This window comes from Abrus precatorius, unplaced genomic scaffold (genome assembly GCF_003935025.1).
Source record: "Abrus precatorius isolate BTA unplaced genomic scaffold, Abrus_2018 Scaffold10, whole genome shotgun sequence".
Lineage (NCBI taxonomy): Eukaryota > Viridiplantae > Streptophyta > Magnoliopsida > Fabales > Fabaceae > Abrus > Abrus precatorius.
In genome coordinates this window covers 24,067,457-24,083,897 of record NW_020874292.1, presented here as the reverse complement: position 1 = coordinate 24,083,897, position 16,441 = coordinate 24,067,457, and the positions used below count along the sequence as shown (strand labels likewise).

The window sequence follows — 16,441 nt, the reverse complement described above, 5'->3', positions numbered from 1 at the left end:
AACTAAGAAAAGCATCTGCTTAGTGATAAACGTGCGAGTTCATGCATGTACCTAGGTCCTATTCCTGGAAACAGAAAAACAGTATTCTATGCTAAGCTCGATGAATAAACTAGATCAGTTTAATAATCCATTGGTCGAATCCGAGGCTGTTCTGCCTGCTCACAATTTTGCTTGCACACTGACGTACCAATTAACCCCTCCAATTAGCCACGAGTGATTCTACGTTGTTCTCAATAAATATATGATTATGGATAAACCATCTCTTTGTAACCATTGATTTAATAACTTAAATAACGCGGGGTTTATATTTCACCTGGCAAACTGTAGAATGGGTCAAGATGCCATATTTTAAAAAATTGCAAGTCTCATAAGTTAAGTCTTTTGTAGAATATTTTTGCAAAACAATAACTCTAAAATAATATTATTTTATAATATAATTTTATGATAAAATTAATTAGTACTAAGTGTGAAAATTACACCACTTAATATTTTTTATAAAATATTAACGTATTTACATACTTATAAATTTAACTAAAAGAGATAATATAAAATATTTATGGACTAAATAATATAAGTATTTAATTTTATATTTACGACCTGGCTGTGGAAGGTAGCATCTAACTCGGAAGTGGAGTCCCACCGAAAATGAGAAATGACTACAAGGATGCCTCGTTACTTACCGTGTTAATGGGACAAAATAACACGGGAGCATCTCAGCATTTCATCATGGGATGTAGCTTCCCGGAATCTGTTGACCCAGTCGGTGACGCAATAGCGCGTCACCCACAACATCCGTGACGCACATCTGCGTAACTGCCGTTGACGTTACAGTCTCCCTCTTTTCATAAATTTCCACCTCTACCCTCCACTAATCCTCCCTCTCCCCACTCTCTCTCGCTCTCGCTCTCTCTCTCTCTCTCCGGTTACCAAATACCATGCACCAAGCAATTCCCTACCGGACCTACCTCCCAACCGCCACACGTGATTCACGTGACCTCCCACTCGCCGGAGACATCCCCGAAGCCAATGGCGTCGATCCACCCAACGTCGCCAAAATGGTTTCGGAGAGCGCCGTCATAATCATTGGGAGACGGGGTTGCTGCATGTGCCACGTTGTCAAAAGCTTGTTACAGGGTCTTGGAGTCAACCCTCCCGTCTACGAGGTCGACGACCACCACGAAGCTGCCGTCGCCTCCCACCTCTCCGCCCACGACGCCCAAACTGTGCAGTTTCCGGCGGTGTTCGTCGGCGGTAAATTGTTCGGAGGGTTGGAAAGAGTGATGGCCACTCATATCTCAGGTGAATTGGTTCCTATCTTAAAGGATGCTGGTGCCTTGTGGCTCTGACTTTTATATGCTCTTTTTCCTTTTTTTTTTCCTTTTTCAAGAGAAATTAATTTTAGCAATTTTTTCTTAGGTTTCCTTCTTTGCGTTTCATGTAGCTCTCTTGTTTGGGCATGAGAAACTCCGTTGTGTTGAACAGCCCGAAATAGAGATTTTGTACATTATTATGTTTCAATTAGTTGATGTGGACGTGCAATTAAGTTCATATTTGGATCTGAAGAATATTCTGTTGCAGAACCATCTTCTACTTGTGCTTCTTGCAGCATCTTCTTGATTGATTGTGAAGAGAAAACAATATGCTACAATTTTTGTATAGAAATTATCAACATGGTTGAGGTTCTTTTAAGGTCAAATATAAATTTGCCCCGGCAAGATTGAGAAAAAAACACTTGAGAGACAATTGGAGATTATGCTATCGAAATATGGAACTTTCTCATTTAAAAACTTTTATGATATTAACATGAATTAGATGTAATTGATTTGCGTTAGTTGATTTTATGACTTAAATAGGTTGTTTTTATGTTATAGATTTTATTTGATTTGTAAAATTTGATTTGTGAAATTAGAAACAAGGTACACAGATTTCCTCGTCTCTTATTATTTGTTTTGTTTTAAAGATCTTTTTACTTGTGTTGAAAGGGTGGAAAGAGGGGTTCCATACGTACACATTATGCTTCATTTTGTAATTGATGAGGACAAGTTCATCTTGGATTTGAAGAATCACTTGGAAAACGATGTTCTATTTATGTTTTTGGAAAATGTCTCCTCTCCATTAATGGACTGTTGAGTTTCACGTTATAGTTGTTAGGAATAGATATATAGAAACCCAGACCAAGTCAAGCATTCCCACAGTTGCAAAGAAAATCCACAAAATTCCTTCTTCTTTTATTTATTCATTGGTTCATTTTATTAATTGTTTTGGAGAGTGGACTGATATTTGTCTTGCCGACTGTTGTACGATTAAGAAAAAGATGCTGATAACCATAATCTTTAAATTAAAGAATTACAAATAAAGTGTTTTTTTTATTATAAATTATGTTGAGATGTAATCAAAATTATAAAGAAAGTACATTTATAAATTTTTTTAAAATTATTTTTATTTCTTTAATTGGCGAATTTCTTCAGAAAACTTGTTAACACTAGGCCGATTTTAAACATCCAATCTACATATAATAAGATTTTATTTTAAAAAGGTATGTATTAAAAATATGAAGTATAATAAATGTTTTTAATAAAAAATATTTTTTTACATATTTAAAATTAACACTGAAAAATGATAGTCACAAAGCTGTCAAAAATCATAAAGCTGAAGTTTATAGTTATCAATTTATTGCTTTATTTTTTATCCTATGTTTAAAGTTATAGCTGATTGATTGAGAAATGTAATTAATATTTTTCCTCAATTTTTTTAACAACTTTTTTTTATTAAAAGAATGTTAACAATTTTTTAAAGTTATTAGTAAATAAATTAAATTAAAACATTATTAACGTACTTTGTTGTGTTTTTTTAGTTTAATCACATCACTTTTTTATCAATAAATTTTGTGTTACTGGTGTTTAAAGGGTAGTTGATGTAAATTTTTAATATGCATTTTTTATTTTGACATTTTTATATATCATCATTTCTCTTATTCTTTCTTGAATATGGTATAATTCATTAGAATAATAACTAATACTATTTTAAGATGGCTGATAAATAGAAAATGCATATTTCTAAAATAATAGATAAAAATTTGAGAAAATATTATCAAATTTATTCAATAGAACTACTGAAATTAAAGAGAAATTACACAAAGTAACGTTTTAAGAGCTAAACTAAGTCAATAAACAGATAACGATACTTATTCACAGTACAATAGTTTGATCATATATGATTGAATCGATATCATTAAATACACATTTTTAATATTATGTATTATGTTGAATAATAAATTAACATAAAATATTTAAAAAAGAAGAAAAATTAAATATAAAAAAATAACAATTATCACATTATATGTTCTATACAACAAGAAATCAGCGATAAAAATAAATAAATAAAAAATGATGTAAATGGATCTTCAGAACTTGTCACTAGACTTTTATTTTATTTTTCAAAAAAGAAAATAAAAAAATAGAAATTTGAAATTAACTGATGTTAACCGGTTTTTCACTCTTCCAATTTTGCGATTAGACAATTTTGAGGAGTTTAAAATATATTTAATTTTTTTAAAAAATAAAAACTATGTATTATCGACAATATTTTGTTAAATTATTGTTTTTGTTATTTTTTTTAAAATAACAAATATTATATTACTTGAAATGCTAGGTTTTATTTTTTTTTTACTCAATAGTACCACTTTCGCCCCATATATTGCCCACCATGCTGACATTAAATATGAGAATGCCACAGTCACTTAAACTGATAAAAAACTTATTTAGGCTTATTAAAATATTAATATTTTTTTAGAATTTTTTATTTTAATAATATTTATAATAAAATCTATGACTGAAGTTTTTACATCATAAGAACTTATTAAATATATAATTAATTTATATATTTAATTTAATAACTTAAATATATAATTAATCCAGATAAATATAACACATTTTTAATAAATTTTTATAATTTTTTTTAGATTTAGTATGTAAAATATTAAAAAAATTAAAATTTAATTCCTGTCAATTTTTTTCTGTCAAATAACAAATTGGTTGAGAAAAAATAAAGTAGCATGTCATATAATTTAAATTTATAATATTTTATTATTTAAAATTAATATTGATAAATAAATTTTGATACACATTTTAAAAATTTAAAGAAGAGTCTATTCTTCTTCCTTTGTCCTACCTCCAACTCCTTTTCCTCTCCTTTCCAAGTAAAATATCTATCATGATCCCCTAGATATTGGAAATTAACCCTCTGGACTTCAAATGGCCCAACTCTTTAGCACCTTGTTCAAAGAATCAGCTTTCAATATTGGATAACCTTGCTGCTACTGACTCCTTTAAATTTCTGACTGATATTATATCCACTGAAATAAAATTATCTAAATATTGTGAAAAGTGTCTTGGTCACAGAAGAGGCCAATGTCAACTTGACAGTAAAGAAAAATTCTACTACGCCAGCATGATACTTGGAATTAGCCAAAGGTAGGCGATCTACGAAGGTTGGGTTGGGTAAAATCAGAAAACAAAATAAGCAGTTGCCCTGTACCCACGTCTTCCGATTCTCCCACAAGAAATCTTGACAATTGTTTTCGTTTCAAATAATTTTAATCAAAACAGTTGCTAACTCTTCTCTAACTTGTGCTGGGAGTAAAACTAGAAGCTGGATTGTGAAAATGGTACTAGGACTCAAGACTAGGTAATGTATTTAGATTGATTAATTTCCATGTCTTTTCCAGCATGAATGGCTCAGGTTCTGCATTGCAAAGTCTTCAACTTAAAAATGTAATTTTAAAGTTGGGCGTTATGAAATTCAAGCATTAATAAATGGAGCAAAACATAAGCAATGTAAGATCAAAATTGGCAACCTAGTTGCCAAGTTCAGGCTTGCTTATATCTTTGCTTAACAGATTTTGCTTGCGATCATTACTTGTTGCTTTTAAATTATTTAGCCAGAAAGATACTTGATGTTTATTCTATTTTTCTGTGTAGCATTACTTTCTCATCCTTCTAAATTTATCGTTCTAATTTGAATAATCTCTCCAAACTTTTACAGTTGCTCTATTACTAGTAATGGTCACCATCTACCATACAAGATGGAAAAAGTAAAATCCAACCAATCAACGAATTGAGTTATTTTTGGAAAGATATGGACGTCCCCCTTCAATCCAAGAGATATGGTTATTCTGAGATAAACAAAGTAATTAGGCCAACGGGTAGTGTTTACAAAGGACAATTACACGATGGACTGCAGTGGAAGGTAACGGGAAAGGAGAAAGCTACAGACTTTAGGCAAATATTTAAAATATATTTAAACATTTATAAAATTAATTTTATATAAAATTAAATAACATAATAGGATTAATTCTTAGTCTGTCAACTCAGCATTTAATATTAACTTAAAAAATTAAATTTTAACTTTATAACATTTCAAAGAATAATTTTAACAAAAAAAAAATTATAAGAATTTAATCGTAAAATATGTTATATTTATATATATTTAAGTTTAATTTAATTTAGTTTTGATAAATAATTTTTTTACTAATCTATTTACTGAAACACACTGACGCAGAAACACTGTTAAATTATTTTTTTTTTACACTAAGCACTTAATCTGATACGTAGACTGTAAATCAGATGTGATAAGTCTTAAAAAAATGTTTTTATAGTAGCCTTTTAAAATTATATCTTTAAAGTTTTTATAAACATATATAATTATTATAATTTTTAACTGAGAAAATACTCTTGCTGAAAAAGTAAATAAACGGGTTATATGGCACTATTTATTTTAAAAGCATTGTAATAACTATAATTTTATAAATACTAAGTTAATTAGCGTGAATACCTATAAACGAAATGACTGCGAGGGGTAACGACTTAACGGACCGTAATAACAAGGATAGGGTCAGAACGGTTATTTCAAAGTTTCCCTCCCCAATTTTAAACGGCTCTCTGCTTTCTGGGTATTTCAACGCAAGTTAGGGAACCAAAGAAGGAAGAAGATGATCAGGTTTTTCAGTAGAGGAAAGGACAATCCCGTCGATGACTCACCGGCTACATCGCCCTATTCGCCTCCCGTGACCGGGCCGGCGAGGCCAATACGCCTCGTCTATTGTGATGAGAAGGGACGGTTCCGCATGGACCCTGAAGCCGTTGCCGCGCTTCAACTTGTGAAGGAACCTGTCGGCGTGGTCTCTGTCTGCGGACGCTCTCGCCAAGGGAAGAGTTTCATTTTGAACCAGGTGATTATTCAATTGAAGTGAATGAATGCTTTATGCTTCTTGTTTTGAAGTTTAGGGTTTTAATAGCTTTTAATTTGTAGGCATTATTCGTTAGGATTGTCGAAGGGTGTTCCGTGCTGTTAGAGACGCCGAATATTTTAAATGACTAGGGTTTTGATGCATGGATGGTGATTTACGAGAGGTTTTTAGGTTAATTTTTGTGTTTATGCCCATACATCGTTTTTTGTTACTACGTAATCGATGATTAGATTGGGGACCTTCTAGTCTAGTAAAACATAGTGGATAGTGGATTTGGGATTTTGAGCGTGTGCATGTGAAATTTGTTTGATTATTCATGTGCAACGAGTAGTTTGTTTTATAGATTGCTAGTGTCTCGTCTACACAGTCAGTCAATCATACATGTGTATTAGATCAACTACTTTTATTGAATTAATGCTTGTCTATCTTGTAAATGTGTTAGGTTTGATTACATAACATAACAGATAACACGGTATTTTTTATTTTCATGGATTGAGTTCTCACTATATCATTTTAAAGGGGAGTAGCCTTCTCTGTGGATTTATTTGTTATGATGCAATACTTATCTTTCTCTAAGAGACTATATGGCTGAAATCTTGTTGGAGGTTGGAATAGATTAAATATTTCACTGGTCTTTTGTTTCATTTAATATTTTTTAGAAATGTTCATCTATAGCTTCTATTTTCAAAAAGAATACTATTATTAGAAATGTTCATCTATAGCTCGCTCAAGAGAAGATTGTCTGAGTCTTAAAGTTTGACACATCCCCTCTAGTCTAGGAATGGACATTTAGAGCTTAAAGTATGCAAGATACATCTATGGGTAACTTGCTACTAAGATTGGATAGGTTTTGATCTGTGGATTACCTGTTAGTGGTGTCAACAACCTCAGGTACAGTATTTGACTATTTGTAACTGATAAGAACCTTGGGAGAATCACAACACAAAAGCTATCTATTGTTGTTGAAGAGTCCAAAGCCTTGTAAACTCCACATTAGAATCCCATACCTTGCAATTGGATCCTAACAGTAACATTGATTTGTCTATATTGGCAATAGTAAAATCTATCTTGGCTGTACTTTTTATGTTCTTCATCTCCATCATACATTTGGCGGCAAGTCAATTTTGTTAAAAGTTTTGAGCTCTAATGCATGTTTTTATATCAGTATGAAATGCAACTTTTCTCTTGGCATTGCTTCCCCCCCCCCCCCCCCCACTTTTTCTTGTTATGTGTTTATTAGAGTGAAGTGAAGTGAAAGAAACTAGCTAGTAATAGAGAGAATGTGCAAGAAAATAGAAGAAATTAGTGGAGAGCATTTGAGAGTGACAAGTGTTTGATCTTGTTAATCTGAAATGATTTACATACATTATTACTATTCAACATCTGAGATGTTAACTAGCGCTAGTACACAAACTGATGGCTACAGTTCACACACCAACCCACTTTATAACTAACTGACCATAAACCAGTATCCAGCAGTCATGACTCATGGCCAACTAACAGCTGGATGAGACTCACGTAGTCTCGTTGAGTAACTACTCTGTTTGCAGATTACTCTTAACAGTCTTGTGATGTGATAAAAAGAATTGAGACTTTGTTCTCAATCTGACTAACCCTAATCTCTGTATTTCAGCTTTTAGGAAGGACTAGCGGATTTCAGGTAGCATCGACACATCGACCATGTACCAAAGGGCTTTGGTTGTGGAGTGCACCTGTGAGAAGGACTGCTCTTGATGGAACAAAGTACAATCTCCTGCTATTAGACAGTGAAGGAATAGATGCTTATGATCAAACGGTTAGCTTGGATTCTTTAAGTGATAGACATTTGTTTTCTTCTATTTTATGTTCTAATCACTCTGAAATTTGGATATTGTTGGAGCAATACTGTAATACTTTTCTTTTAGTTCTTGTGTATATGTATGCAGCCCATTTTCAACCATTGTAATGTTGTCTCTCTCCTTTTTTTCCCTCCACTGTACAGGGAACATACAGCACCCAGATCTTCTCATTGGCTGTCCTATTGTCTAGCATGTTCATTTATAACCAGGTTGGGACAGCTTATGGAAAACTATATTTAAGCATAATTGAGTGTGGTTCTACTTGTACATATCATTTGATTTTGTCCATTTAATAACCAGTTTGTGGGTTCATTACTGAGCATACAAATTCATTTTCTCTTTTTTCTTGCCTAGATGGGTGGTATTGATGAGGCTGCCCTTGATCGACTTTCACTTGTCACTCAGATGACAAAGCACATTCGTGTTAGAGCATCTGGAGGAAGGAGTTCTGCATCTGAACTGGGACAGTTTTCCCCTGTTTTTATTTGGCTTCTAAGAGTATGTTTAGAAAACTTGGTTACTGCATTCCTTTACATGTTTTGGAAAACTGGAAATTCTTGTTTCTTGATTTTGTGCGTTGATGGTATCATTGCTTACTTTTGGTGTCTATTCCCAGTCTTTACTTATCTGTCTTTCCTCTTGTTGACAGGACTTCTATTTGGACCTAGTAGAAGATAACAGAAAAATAACACCTCGTGACTATCTGGAAATTGCTTTGAGGCCTGTTGAAGGGAGTGGAAGAGATATAGCTGCTAAAAATGAGGTATCTACTTCCTATTTTGTGTTTTTTGTTTCATAAATACTCTATTATTATTAATTCATGAGGCTTATCTGTTTGATCATGATTCTTTGATAAATTGGAATTTCTTCACTTGGCATGGAATGTAATTGATAGAAACAAGAGAAGGAGGGGAACAATTTTTGGAACGTGTGACAATATGAAAAAGATATTTCTATCAAGGGTTTCCCCTTTCTTGAGGACTTCCTAATTCTATTTATGTGTGAAATGAATTATTCCATCCTTACTATCCCCTATATATCATACTGATCCACTCTTACTAGCTAACTTACTGCTCTAATTTTGCCCAACTGTTCTAACTGCCCTAACTGAGAGTTCTTATTGCTCCTACTTACTTTTTCCTTCTCTTCTGTCAACGGCTTGAAAACTGAGAGTCCTTACAAACAGAGACCATCCTGAATTTTTCTTATATATTTTAAATCAAATGCATATCTTAGGCTTATGTAGCATATAGGAAAATTGATGAATTTGGTTTGCTCTCTGGACTTGCTAATTTTCTGACAATATGAATTGGTAGATTCGAGATTCCATTCGGGCTTTATTCCCTGATAGGGAATGCTTTACTCTTGTGCGACCTTTGAACAACGAAAATGATCTACAGCGACTTGATCAGATATCGGTGGGTGATTATCATCAGCTACCATATTTTGTCATTTATTTTGTTGTCTCTAGTGACTTGAAGTTTTATCTTCAATGTGCAGTTGGAAAAATTACGGTCTGAATTCCAATCTGGCCTAGATGCTTTGACGAAGTTTGTTTTTGAGAGAGCAAGGCCAAAACAAGTTGGGGCAACTATGATGACAGGTCCTGTGTTGATTGGTATCACTGAATCTTATCTGGACGCTCTCAATCATGGTGCTGTGCCTACAATTTCTTCCTCATGGCAGGTTAATATTTCCATCTTTAGGTCATGACTGTATTTGAGAAAGGAACTGGTATAGCACATGGCATATCATAAATAGTAAATCCTGTTTCTCATTTTGACCATGTATTAAATGCTTATAGTTAATATAATAAATATATTTTCAGAAACATTTGTGGCTCATTGCATGTGATGATTTTATGAAAGCTGATGTTCTGTTTTGCTGTGAGATTTTCATTGTGCTTTTTAAAGCTTTGGCCTATCACCGACACAAGCTGTTGATAATGCCATGGTAATTCATATAGCTTGTACATACGAAATAAAATCAGAAAATTCTTCACATCAATCAATTTTGTGCACTAAACATTCTTTGATCTCCTTTTAATGCAAATAATTTTTAATTTACGTGCTCCTGAACTTTTACTTGTATTGTAAAGATTCCATATATTCTTCTTACCATATATATGTAATGGGACCAATGGGTGTAAAATATAAGTTGGGACAGAATTGTTTCAAGCATAAATTCCTTAGTTTTTTGTTTACCTTTACTATTGTTGGCTTGCAGAGTGTTGAAGAAGCTGAGTGTCGCAAGGCATATGATTCTGCTGCTGAAGCTTATATGTCCACTTTAGACCGTTCTAAGCCACCTGAGGAAGTGAGATATACAAAAGGAATGTTGATTAAATATTTCTTTTCCTTTCTTTTTCTAATTATTACAATACTTGTAGATTGCTTTGAGGGAAGCACATGAAGCAGCAGTTCGAATTTCAATGGAGGCTTTTACTGCTAGTGCGGTAGGTGTTGGTTCAGCACGAATGAAGTATGAAAGCATGCTGCAGAAATTCCTCAGAAAGGCATTTGAGGTATTGGATTATCAAAATTATTTGAGTGCGATTATTAACTGGTCGAAGTTTATGCGGTAAAAGTTACATGCATGTCAGAATAGATATAAAACTTTTTTTTGACTCAGGTATCTTACAAACTCAACAATTAAGTCTACACTTGTTAAGTTCTTGTATCCTTGATGTAATAAAAGCTTTCAGTATCCTTGGTGCTAACATTTTTCTTAATAAAATGAATTTCTGCTTCTGACCTTTGAATAACCTTAACTTGACTAACACTAGTTGTTTTTAATGGGTGTGCTTTTTTTTGTTTGGGGAGTGGGCTGATATTGTGTCATGCTACTAATTTTTTGGCTTCGGATAGGATTATAAGAGAAATGTGTATATGGAGGCTGATCTACAATGCTCTAACGCCGTACAATCTATGGAAAAGAGGCTGAGAGCAGCTTGTAATGCTTCTGATGCAAAGATAGACAATGTTGCCAAGGTAATTGTTTGACTAATTGCAAGTGTTAATTACCCTAGTTGTAATGCTCTGGTTGTTGGTTCTTGTTCACTGAAGATCTTTTGTTTTTTATTAAAAGACTTAATTGCATTTTTTGTCCCTTTAGTTTGAGCTATGTGCAATTTTGACATCGCTATTATTTTCAAGTAATTAAGTTCATCTTTTTAAAATTGTGTGAATTTGGTCTCTATTGATTTTATTCTACTTAAAACTGTTAAATTATTATTTTTTGTTCAAATATTTGAGAGATTTATGATAAATTTATTATATGAAGTAATATTAAATGTTTTAAAAGTAAAAAAAAAAATGAATTTTTTACTAGTTTAAAAATATTTTAAGATATCAAATAAGATTTGAAGAAAATTCTTGATTTTTTTTATAATATTTTGACTGATATTTGATGTTTGGATTTGTGTGTTTTGAGAAAAATAAGGTTTAAAATAGTTTAATTGTTTCAATTTATTTAGATTTTGAGTAAAAAATGAGAATTTGAGTGTTTTGGGTAGAAGAAAATTGACAAAGGGACTAAATTTACATAATTTTAAAAGTAGAGACTTAATTAATTCAAAAAAATTTGAGGGATTAAAATCACACAATACCAAACTAAAGAGGCAAATAATGCAATCAAGCCTTTTTAAAATTGTAATTGGGAGTATCTTGTGAACAAAGTTGGAAATAACAAGGCTGCATATCAGCGTTATGCATGATGGCTTAGTGGGAAGTGGGGAATTAATTACCTAAAATTTATTTCTGAAACCAACACTTTTAGCTAGGTAGAACTCTTGTGCACAGAGGTTGGTCATCACAACCAGCTGAATATGTATAGTTTCTTTCAACTACACATAAAACATGTGCATGTTTGGATTTGATTACTGTGGAGAAATAATCACTTTTTTCCTCCAAAAGACTCATAAAAGGCAAAAAAAGGTACTATTTCTCTTGAATAATATCAAAGGTCAAAACATAGTGGAAGGCTGGAAGCACAACGTTCATTTTACACATGATACTTCTAGTACTATTCTCTTCATTTGCTTGTGCTAGGGTACTTGTTCTGAACCAATTTTTTAATTACTTAACTTTCTCAAACTTAATATCAGAGGAGATAATATTTAAATATTTGAGTAAAGAGGAAAGGGGTGAAGTGGTCCGGCCTGCCCCAGCCCATTCAAAGCCCGCCAAAAAAATGTAAAGTGGGTTGATGGGTCAGACTGCCTCAAAATGATTCAAAAATTAAAAAATAGAAAAATTAATAAAATATTATAAAAATATTTTAATAATAAATTAATAAATTTCAACTAATAGTAACTAGTAATCTATTCACGGATAAATGCATTTTTATTTTTTTGTTTTTTGTTTAAAAAATATAAGCCTGGTGAGCTAGTTTACCCCGTCATCAAAGCCACATTTTACAGGCTGCCCCACCATACTTAGATTTTTTTACTAGCGGCTATATCTCTGCACTGTTTTGTCTAAACTGTACCCCTTCACTTTAGTGAGTGTAATTCTGTATGCTTAGGAAATGTTGTCGGCCTACTTATTATGGTTTCATAATTCATATGCACATTTTAGATTTCCTCATGTTGATGTTCTTTCATTTTTATATAAGAAACTTTTATGTATGTACGTCTTAGAGAAAAAAGTAGAAACAGTTACTTAAGTGATGTCTTCATTCATTTAGGCTATCAACCTTTTCAGAAAAAGAAAACAAATATTCAGCTCTAGTTGATTTGTTGATTCATTTTAGGCTATCAATTTTTAGAGCAAAGTAATTTTGTATCTAGCGGTTTGCAAATTGCAATTCAAGATAATCAATCCCTCTTAGGAGATCATAATAGGAGAAAAATGAGAGAAAACTTTTTTACGTTGTGTATGCCTTATTGAAATGACAAACTGACTTGATTATGTATATCTTATGCAGGTTCTTGATGCTCTTTTATGTGAATATGAAAATTCAATTCAAGGTCCTGGGAAGTGGCAAAAGCTTGCTGTCTTCTTACAGCAAAGGTTTGTCTGCAAATATTGTTTTCAATTTGTTTTTTCTTTAATTGACTTTTAATATTTTACATGTTGCTGACACTAGTTTGGAAGGCCCAGTACTAGACCTAACCAGGAGACTAGTAGAGAAAGTTGAATCAGATAGGAGTTCTCTCAATTTAAAATGTCGATTGATTGAAGATAAGATTGCCCTGCTTAATAAGCGCCTGGAAGCCAGTGAAAACGAAAAGTCCGAGTATATTAAACGCTATGATGATGCCATCAGTGATAAAAAGAAGCTGACCGATGAATATATGAATCGTATGACTGATCTGCAGGCTAACCGTTGCTCGCTGGATGAGAGGTGTTCTAGCTTATTAAAAACATTGGACTCCAATAAGCAAGAATCCATGGATTGGAAAAGAAAATATGAACAAGTTTTATCTAGTCAGAAATCTGGGGAAGATCAAGCTAGTTTTGAAATAGCAGCCCTCAAGTCACGTAGTAGTGCTGCTGAAGCTAGGTTGGCTGCAGCAAGGGAACAATCTCAGTCTGCTCAAGAGGAGGCTGAAGAGTGGAAGCGGAAGTATGACATTGCTGTTAGAGAAGCAAAAACTGCTCTAGAGAAGGCAGCAATTGTGCAGGAGCGCACTAACAAGCAAACACAATTGAGGGAAGATGCTTTAAGAGAAGAGTTTTCTGGCATTTTGACTGACAAGGTAGGCTCTCTCTGGTGTTGCTGCACCGTACTTCTGCAAATCTCTGGTTACCTAGCATTGTTATTGCATAAAGATCATGGTGACACAAATGACTTGCATCTCTTGTTTCGGCTTGCTGATGTTTCATATGATGGAAATTGGAGTTCTTATTTATTTTCTCCTTGTTGATTATGCAGGAAGATAAAATAAAGGAGAAAACTGCTAAAATTGAGCATGCTGAGCAGTGTTTAACAACTTTGAGATTAGAATTAAAGGTAAGATTCAGGCCTCCCAAGATAATTGAAGAAAACTGTTTTATAAACTCTTTTCTTTCCACTTCCATCTTCATATCAATTTTATATGATTAGACAAATGTAGTATTTGTCCTACGGAGCACTGTTTTCAAGCGTTAGTGAGACAAGATTTTTCCCCCGCTCCCCCTTTCACACCCCAAAATATAATAAAAAACCAAACTGATGGTGTTGAAACGATTAGGAATTCTTCATTGTGTGAAGTGCTATGGTGGGTAATTTAACTGAATAGCACTTGATGTAAACAACAATGTGCAACAGAGATTTTAATTACCTGAAGCCAATTTGGATTCTTTTGCAATTGAAATTTTTGCATTTGTCTATTGAAAACATGTTCTGAGACCTTTACGGATTAAATGCCATATATGACTCTAGAAATGTGTGCAGGCTGCTGAGTCAAAAATAAAGAATTATGAATCACAAATATTACCAATGAAGCTTGAAATTAAAGAGTTGACTGATAGGCTGAAAACTGAAAATGCCAAGGCCCAGTCTTATGAGAACGATGTGATGGTAAGTCAACAGGAGATTAACCATCTAGAGGAGAAGTACGAATCCGAGTTTAAAAGATTCAAGGTAGTCCAGGAAAGGTGTCAAAATGCTGAAAAAGAAGCTGTAAGGCTTGCTGAATTAGCTGACAAAGCTAGGGCTGAAGCAGACATGGTTCAGAAGGAGAAGAGTGAAATGCAGAAGCTTGCAATGGCGAGACTGGCACATATTGAGAGGGCTGAGAGGAAAATTGAAAATTTAGAGAGGGAGAAAGATAATTTGGAAGATGAATTGCAAAGAGTGAGGGATTCAGAGAATAATGCAGTTGTGAGGATTTCAACACTAGAAGAAAAGGTGGGACAGAGAGAGAAGGATATAGATTCACTTTTGGAGAAAGATGGAACACACAGACGAAATAACGCTCAGATTCTTGAACAACTCTTGGAAACAGAACGTGAAGCATGTGCTCAGGCAAATAACAGGGCTGATGCTCTCTCTCTCCAGTTACAGTCTGCACAAGCCAAAATTGATTCTCTCCATCAAGAGCTGACTAAGTTTCGACTGAATGAAACAATATTGGACAATAAGCTACAAACTACCTCCCACGGAAAGCGTTTGAGGGTAGATGATGATATAGGTGCAGAATCTGTTCAGGACATGGATACGAGCCCTAGAATTTTAAGGGGAACTAAAAGATCTAAGAGTTCATCTAGTCCATTTAAGTTTACGCCTCCGGAAGATGTTGGTTCCATTGGGGGTGACGAGGACAACCTTAGTCGGCAAACTAACGAGGAAGATTATAGAAAGTTTACGGTTCAGAAGCTCAAGCAAGAGCTGACAAAACATAACTTCGGTGATCGGCTGCTTGAGTTGAGGAATCCCAACAAGAAAGCTATCCTTGCCCTGTACGAGAAATGTGTTCTTCAGAAGTCATAGCAGTTCTGTAAAGCACTTGTTACTATAATTCATGTGACCACGTTCAACATGGGTGCGGGCCATGCCAATTCCATTTATGCCACGGTGCAAACATCTAAACGTTGCCTTTTCTGTTTGAGTGCTTTTTTGTATTGGATGCGTTTACTAACTAGTTTGCTAGCAATGACATCGGGTTGGGCAAAGAACATTTTTTTGTTGTCTAGAAATCTTTACTTCCTAAAAATGCTTGCGTTTCTTGTATTCAAATAGATTTTGTATAGTTGTATTTTGTGTTTATTTGTAAGTTAACGCAGCTAACAATGATATTTGATTAGTTTTAAATCATATATTTAGAGTATGTTTGAATTTTATTTTTAAAAACTGAACTATTTTTAAAATAGAAATCAAATATACTCTTAATTTTTTGTTTGTGCTTCCCTTTTTCATTCTTGAAGAACGGATTAAAAGGAAACTGGTAAATGATAGTATAGTTTCAAATCAAATCATATGCAAATCTTATGTCCGGAATATCATTCAAAGGCACAAAAATAATTGATGTTGTATAGCATTATTTTCTATTTTAACATATACAAATGGGAGCAATATGATGTATTTTAAATTTTTTTAGTGTTTTTGAATGATATACTTTTGGATTTTAAAAGGCGTTGGCTTCATGGCGGATGCGATGGAACTGAATTAATTCAACTGTACATGTGAGTAATTATTCTAAGTGATGATTCAAATGAAATATCCGGAGACGGAACCCCTTATTTATGCACTCAATCTTTTACTGTGTAGATTAATAAAACCTCAACTTGTTAAAAATTTGAAAAGCTGTTGAGCATGAACATTTATGCTCCATTCATTTATGGATTTATTCTTTTAAAATGAGAAGTGTATATTAAAAAAATAAAAAAAACATAATTAATGACTAAAATATAAATATTTGAAAGTTTAATAA

General features: G+C 33.2%; 2 protein-coding genes across 2 annotated transcripts; both read left to right on the top strand.

Annotated features, from left to right (window-relative positions):
- Positions 1-867: 867 nt before the first annotated feature.
- LOC113852907 (glutaredoxin-C9-like) lies at positions 868-1,575 on the top strand. Its single transcript, XM_027483306.1, has one exon. It carries the CDS (start codon positions 936-938, stop codon positions 1,344-1,346), a length of 411 nt encoding a protein of 136 aa, XP_027339107.1. The 5' UTR covers positions 868-935; the 3' UTR covers positions 1,347-1,575.
- A 4,271-nt stretch (positions 1,576-5,846) lies between these two features.
- Positions 5,847-15,917, top strand: LOC113872065 (guanylate-binding protein 3-like). The gene is made up of 14 exons (XM_027509295.1): positions 5,847-6,229; positions 7,881-8,042; positions 8,229-8,294; positions 8,440-8,583; positions 8,735-8,848; positions 9,402-9,503; positions 9,586-9,771; positions 10,312-10,401; positions 10,475-10,609; positions 10,953-11,075; positions 13,012-13,097; positions 13,174-13,786; positions 13,963-14,040; positions 14,464-15,917. The coding sequence occupies exons 1-14, from the start codon at positions 5,990-5,992 to the stop codon at positions 15,499-15,501; spliced, it is 3,177 nt and encodes a 1,058-aa protein (XP_027365096.1). The 5' UTR covers positions 5,847-5,989; the 3' UTR covers positions 15,502-15,917.
- The last annotated feature ends 524 nt before the right edge of the window (positions 15,918-16,441 follow it).

Bases quoted from the DNA above. Each gene is read 5' to 3' on its own strand.
- LOC113872065 (XM_027509295.1), top strand. From the start codon at position 5,990: ATGATCAGGTTTTTCAGTAGAGGAAAGGACAATCCCGTCGATGACTCA. The intron at 8,584-8,734 runs GTATGTTTAGAA...TCTTGTTGACAG, and splicing joins TTTTTATTTGGCTTCTAAGA to GACTTCTATTTGGACCTAGT. The intron at 9,504-9,585 runs GTGGGTGATTAT...TTCAATGTGCAG, and splicing joins AGCGACTTGATCAGATATCG to TTGGAAAAATTACGGTCTGA.
- LOC113852907 (XM_027483306.1), top strand. From the start codon at position 936: ATGCACCAAGCAATTCCCTACCGGACCTACCTCCCAACCGCCACACGT.